Source organism: Buceros rhinoceros, unplaced genomic scaffold (assembly GCF_000710305.1).
Source record: "Buceros rhinoceros silvestris isolate BGI_N320 unplaced genomic scaffold, ASM71030v1 scaffold26770, whole genome shotgun sequence".
Classification (NCBI taxonomy): Eukaryota; Metazoa; Chordata; class Aves; order Bucerotiformes; family Bucerotidae; genus Buceros; species Buceros rhinoceros.
Genome location: NW_010390558.1, coordinates 1,331 through 8,383, shown reverse-complemented (window position 1 = coordinate 8,383; position 7,053 = coordinate 1,331). Strand labels below are relative to the sequence as shown.

Genomic DNA, 7,053 nt, shown 5'->3' with positions numbered 1-7,053 from the left:
CAAAGCAATTTACATGCAGCAGGGGTGTAAAAACCATCCAGGCACAGAAGCTCAGGTCATCAAAAGTACTTAGGTGCCAGCCTTTTAGACAAGAAAGCTCACCACTTGAATACATGGTGTGAGGGAGAAATACCGGACAGTCAGTTCTCAGTACTGTTTCTTTCAAAACTTTTGAATAGTTTTAAAATAGTGAAATGGAGAAAGGAGAACTGCAGACTGCTGGAAGAAACAAACTAAATGAAGGTCCAAACCAATCCGCTACTCTCACAGCAGGTCCTGCACACAATTCTGAGCTACTTGTCAGCAAAGCCATCCTGCCTGTCCCCACAGGGCATGCCGTTCCTCCCCTAAGGCAGGATATCCCTCCCTCTCCTACCTGCCAGGCTGCTCTTTCTGCCCCAGACACATCTGGGAGGTCTCTCCCAGCAAAGCGCCCTGTTCCTGCTGGAGAAGCATAGTATCCTCCACCTTTCCACTAACTCTGGGGAGGTGCCATCCGCAAAGGAGAAGGTGCCATCCGCAAAGGAGAAGGTGCCAGAGGCATTTAGGCAGTGTCCTAATCATCTGCACTCCCATTTCAAGGCCTGTTCCACACCAGGCCCCTATAAAAAAACAGGAGTAACTCCGGTCAAGGCCTTTATCCTGAAAAAGCAACATTTTGAGGTTGTTTTTCTCTCCCTTCCCACAACAATGTGCCAGGGATGGGGTAAATAGACAGGACTGACTTGGAATGGGCAGAATATTAAATAAAGCAGAGCAAGGGTCTCATCTAGGGAGGAACCAGCCGGACAGTGCCCCTGGGGTGCGGTACTTGGCCTTCCTGCCACTTCTCTGTCCTGTTGCAAATACCTGGGAAAGGCTTTGCATGCTCAGGACTTTCTGGGCTCCTCTTAGGCAGCCGTCCTTCGTGTGAGGATAGAAGAGCAGAAATGCTGCAAGTCAGGGTGCTAACTTTGTCCTTGTACCTTGAGCAGTCCTCAGTGTTGTCAAAGGGACAGGAATGCTGTCCTCAGATGGTGGGCTTCAGTTAACATTTCCAAAAGAATCTGTTTCTTTACTAAAAAAGTAAAAGAGCAAAGAATACTTATCAGCATCGCTTTCTAGAGAATCCCAAGAAAATGGAATTAAGGACATGCTCTTTGCTTTCTTTTACCTGCCATGTGTTCTGTTCTTGGCTTCTAGCTGAACATGTTTGCTGCCAGGAAGCTGTCTGGAGTTTGCAGAGCCATCAGAGTCCATAATTTCAGATCCCATTCTCAATCCAGAACCCCTCCAAACTTGGCTTTTGTGCCAGCATGTCAGCCACCAAATCCCGTGGAAGTACAGCAGCTGCAGCACTTTGTCTCTAACTCCAAGAGGCTGTTTGTAATGACTGGAGCTGGAATCTCAACTGAATCAGGCATCCCAGATTACCGCTCTGAAGGTGTTGGTCTCTACGCCAGGACAGACAGACGGCCCATCAAGCATGCCGAGTTCGTTCGCAGTGCCAGTGTCCGTCAGCGGTACTGGGCAAGGAACTTCATGGGCTGGCCCCAGTTCTCCTCTTACCAGCCAAATACTGCACACATGGTACTAAGAGACTGGGAGAACCTGGGGAAGCTGCACTGGCTGGTGACCCAGAACGTGGATGCCCTTCACACCAAAGCTGGGAGCCAGCGCTTGACAGAACTGCATGGCTGCATGCACAGGTACGCTCTGTTGGCAGAGGGAGGGTGGTTAATCCTCCACGCTCTCGTTCGGGGTGACTGACAAGCAGGTGCAGCATTAGCTGCTGAGAAAAGAGACAAAACATCAGTGCTGTGTTCCAGGAGATGACGTGCTCAAAAGTGGTATTGGGCTGAGGTGGAGAAAAATCACAAAGCAGTGCTGTTCACAGCACAGTGTTTAAGAAACATGAACACCACTCACTTTATTTTGGAGCATTATTTGGATCGTTTCTCTTGGAGGCTGTATCTGTCAGAATTTCCCCTTTCCTTGCTACGCCAAATGTCCTCTTAGTGAAGAGGACAAGGGGATCCTGAGGACCCAAGGATGATCCAGGACTAAGCAGAGTAGATAGTGCCAGAAATGCACAGGACACATGAACTGGAGAAGGGCCACCACAGCCTGGCTGTGATCAGCCAAAGTTCCAGATGAAACAGCACAGTCTGAACTGGGAAAGAGGGTTCAAAGCACTTCCTCTAGACTACAAAGCAACAACTGGAGGTAGAATGGCACCTCCTTGACCCGTGCTATTTGGTAAATAAATGTGGATAAAGCAACAGACCTTACAGACCTTCTATGGAACAAGTTACAGATTCCAGATCTTCAGCTGACATGAAACTTTCCAGTAAGATTCTGCTCTCCATTTCAGGGTTTTCTGCCTGGACTGTGGAGACCAAATCTTGCGCTCTGAGCTGCAGGAGCACTTTGAAGCTCTGAATCCTAACTGGAAAGCTGAAGCATTCGGTGTGGCACCAGATGGGGATGTCTTCCTGACAGATGTGCAGGTGCGTGATTTCCAAGTCCCAGCCTGCCGTAAATGTGGAGGAATCCTGAAGCCCAACGTAACATTCTTTGGAGACTCAGTGAGCCGGGAAAAAGTGGATTTTGTGTACCAACGCCTGGCAGAATCAGACTCCATGCTGGTGGCAGGATCCTCTATGCAGGTAAGTAGGTCTTCCTCCCACACTGCATTGCCATTTCTATGCTACTCTGCCTGCGGCAATCCTTGGTCCCACAGTTTAGGGGGGATTAATGGCTTGTGGATCAGAACAGACTCTCCAGAGCTTCCCTGTATTTTATTTTTACTGTGATTGGAATCTGCCTTCACAGTTGGCCAGTTTGGGCTTCTCTGTCACTCTATTGCCAGTCTACTTCATGCTGCTATAAATATCTCCATTCAGACCTCTCTCTGCTACCTCTTCCACTGGTACACTGTAGCTTCACAACTCTGAACTGGCCCATAAAGCCAAGCTACCTGATACAATTCAGTCCTGCAGGGATCACCACCCCACTTTTTTTTGCTTGAATTTTAGCCTTTGGCAGCTTTCTAGGCCTTACGGCACACTGCAAAATACCATATTTTAGGCCTTCTAAATTGAAATCTCAATATAAGAGAGCAGAAGTATCTCTGCTTGCTGCTTAGGATTACCATTTGTATCTCAGTGTGTCTTCTCCATTAGCCTCTTACCTATAAGGTGAGGTAGTTTAGAAACTCATTGTTTAACCCGTGGGAGCTTTTGGAATAGAGTTTGTATAAGACAGGTTTTTCTAGCAACACGTTCTATTACATTAAAAAAAAACTACTCTAACGCCTCCCAGAATGAGATAAAACCAAGGCTGCCCAATTGTGATTCTCTTGGCTTCAGGATACTGGAGACAAATTCCTTGAGTTTGCATTTCTTAAGCTTATAATAATCCTTTGTCCAGGAATGATTGAAATGCCTTCGGTTCAGTCTTGTACTACCTACACCGGGCCATGTGAGAACCATCAAAGAAGCAGCATTTAAGTGTCTATGTTAACTAATAAAAACTGCTGCAGATTTACTGAAAGACAAGGACATTTCCCTTCAATGGAGTTTCAGTTTCTATGAAACTGCAAATCCTTCACTGACAGAGGTTAAAAACTGGTCTTTTCTGTGCCCTCCTGAATGAGGAAATTTCCCACGTGAATTCAGTGCAGTTGCCTAACACAACATGTACATACAGCCCTTTTCCCACTGCCAACAGCAACTATTTTACTTCCCTTACTCCTTTCTGTAGCTCTTCTTCTGCCTAAGCTGCCAGTAATTTTGTCTTCTGGTATTCCTTCAGGTATACTCTGGTTACAAGTTTGCTCTCGCTGCCCAGGAGAAGAGGCTGCCAGTTGCAGTCCTTAACATTGGACCCACAAGGTTAGATCACTTTGCAACCTTAAAACTGAATTCCCGCTGTGGAGAGCTGCTGCCCTTGATTGATGTACGTGACCCAACAAGCTGAGTGACAGTAGCTATCAGGAGTAGAATTATTTCTGCAAGGTGAGTACCTTCCCTGGTCACTGACCTTACAGGGTAAGAAGACAGGTTCCCATCAAGTGCTGAGACGTGCTGACTAAAAATATGTTCCCACAAGGTGCACCAAAACGTGGCTGTAAATTTCAGCGGTTACTGATATGCTCTGGCGGACCATGATACTGTTTGCCATGATCATAAACAAAAAGCAAACTTAAGTGCTAACACTCCCGGAAAATTGGGCAAGAGCAGCCAGAAGACTCAGCAGTGGGGAGTTCCAATCCGTTTGCCGCAATCAGAAAACTACAGGGGATAATCTCCGTGTTCAGAGAGCCTGACCAACACCGCTGCCTTTGCAGCAGACAATTCAAAAGCTGTGCCTGGTTGAATTGATCCAGCTAATCCTAATCAAAACGCTGCTGTTTAAAATAATCAATTCCATCTACAAGGCAGCTTCTTCCCTCCACTCCTGCAGGACCCATCTTCTCAAAAGGGAAAACCTCAATCGAAGAGGCAGCTGTGAGATCCAGTGCACGGCCCCTGAGGACACCAGGAGAGGGCAGCAAGCCTCGCACATACCAGCCTGACCAGTTTTCTGCATTGAAACCATCTCCACTTCCTGGGAAACGGGAGGATGATGATGATGAAAAAAAAGTACCTTTTTTTTGCCATTGTAAACAGTCCCTTTTCATTCACAGGATGATCAGGGATAGGATAATCAGACTGCCATGAGAACAAAATACCTTTCTTATAATTGTCCGCAGAGAAGAATGAGGGACAGGCTACAGCACAGGACGGTGATGTGGAAAACCACAGTACCTGCTGGAGGATCCAATACCACCAGTGGGCAACCGTGGAGTGTGCAAAGAGGAAGAGGGGGCAGTTATCATTTGAAAAAACAAAAAAGGATTCAGAACAGAAGCTGAACAAGAATACTGGTTTCGTCTTATTGAAAGCACAGACTATAAGGCTGACGTCTTCCAGCAAGGAGAGGACATCAGAATTTCTGTCAACTGACAGTTGACAATCTAAACTGCTTAATATCTGAACTCTTTAAAAATTACATATTGTTGAGATGCCAGAAGAGGTTCTTTAAGCTAAGCTGACCAGCACTGCTTTTAGTGTGGCTGCGACATTTTACAGAATGTGTTTTCTGAAGGTGTTATTTAATTAATGAATAGCTAAGTAGTGAATTAAAATTGTTTACAAGATTGGTACTACTTGCACTGTAATTTCCTCTTCCTGCTATGATGTACTTACAGTCTTGATATCTAGATTCATTTTTTCCGTTGCAAGAATGCAGGATGTAATTACTAACAGCTGATGAATTAAGAAATGCCATTACATCTCTACAATAGGGCTCCCTCAGGAGGTCATCTCCAGCTTTTAAAAGATGTAATTTTCCACACTTCTAACAGGAGATCCATCACTACTGGGTAACTAATTTTTGTTGATCCTTAGGGTGGTAACATAAGCCACTTATGGAGTAAATGACAGAATCTTTCCCAGACTAGAACACTGAATTTTCCACCCAACCTTCTGCATGAATCTACCACTCCCCTTCTGGCTAAGAGAGAGATTAATCGTTGGGGTGTTCCAAATGCCCCAGTCCTACTCGCCACCTAGCATGTCCTGTATTAATATTTTGACAAGAGTGGTAACAAGCGGTTGGAAGCAAGGACACCAGCTAAAAGGTCAAGTAGCAAAGCAAGGACAACTGACCACGTGATGCAAAGTTCTTCTTGGCTTTGGTGTTGATTCAGATCCATGGCAGGCAGGGGCAAGTAAAGCACAGAACGTAAGGGATACTTAGAAAGCAGAAAGTAGAGGGAATTAAGACAACACATTTCAAGGTTTGGCTATTACAGGTCACGAGAAGCCAAGCGAGGTAAGTCCAGGACCCCAACTTGCATTCTGCGCTCATTTAACGGAGATCCCACCTCCCAGTGAGGTAGGTATGTGCTGACTGTTAGTGAAGAACACTCACAGGTGTCACTCCACCTTTAGCACAGTACAGCTGTCCCGCGAACCAGAAATCATGTCTGAGGCATAGCAGAGTGCCCACACAGCCAGGGAGCTTGCAGGGTGTTTATTCACATAGGTAGAGCCCCCCATAATGGACAGAAAAGGCCTGGCCCTCCTTCTATGGCACATACTGCTGGGATGCAGAAGAACTGGGGGCAGCAGAACTGGTGGCTGCAGCAACACTGTTGGTGTTTTGGGGAAAGGAGCAGACGTTCCTCTGAGCAGCCTTTTACTCACCTCCCCTATGCAGATACGGCATGAAGGAAGCTTGAATTAGTCACAGGCTAAAGCACAGCAAACAAATAGCCTATGAGTTACCTCATCCTCACTGTCATACCTTGAGATCTTTCCCGAGATCTTTCCTGAATGATCAGGAGCAAAACTGCTTTAGCAAGGTGAAAGGCAGAGTCAAGCCAGCTGGGGCTTAAAACCACCGTTCCAGGTACAGATGGTATCTGCAATCCTGTCCTTGCCCTTCCCACTAAGGAGAGACGCCCGATTACCACGTTCTGCACTTTTTCCTTTCTGCATCACTAACCAGGCAGCGGCAGAGAGAAGACAAGCTGAGCCTGGGAGGAAGAGCAGCAGTACAGGTGTCTAGTATTGGTCTCCAGGCCCAAACGGAAACTGAAACACAGTCATTACCACCAGCATAGTTGTTTGCTCTCTACATCTCATCTCAGCTCGAGTATTGTCTCTTTTGTCTCTGTAGTGCCCAGATAGTTATTCAGCTCTCCCTGCAGAGCCTGAAAAATCTTGGCCTAGAAAACAACAACAGACCAAAGGAAGATAAGACCCTGAGACTGACTTCTGCAAGGTAAGCCCACGGAGCCACCTCCTTCCAACATCCCACACGCCACCTGCAATGGCTGCAGGGCTGTGTAGGGCTTCAGAGCTCGCACGCTTGCTGAGCTCTGTGATACAGCGACAGCCTGTATTCCAGGTACTCTGTTTCTGCCTGAGAACGGAAATACAGACCAGCATGGCAGAGCATCTTCGCTTACTCTTTGTACTCCCTGTAAGCTGGCAGTGAGTCAGTTCAAACCATCACCGGCCT

General features: G+C 46.7%; 1 protein-coding gene across 1 annotated transcript; it reads left to right on the top strand.

The window, feature by feature from the left end:
* Nucleotides 1–1,265: 1,265 nt before the first annotated feature.
* Nucleotides 1,266–3,960, top strand: SIRT4 (sirtuin 4; the record flags this gene model as incomplete). The annotated part of the gene is made up of 3 exons (XM_010138317.1): nucleotides 1,266–1,688; nucleotides 2,354–2,648; nucleotides 3,796–3,960. Coding segments are annotated over 3 exons (883 nt in total), but the record flags the coding sequence as incomplete, so codon positions are not given.
* Between the last annotated feature and the right edge of the window lie 3,093 nt (nucleotides 3,961–7,053).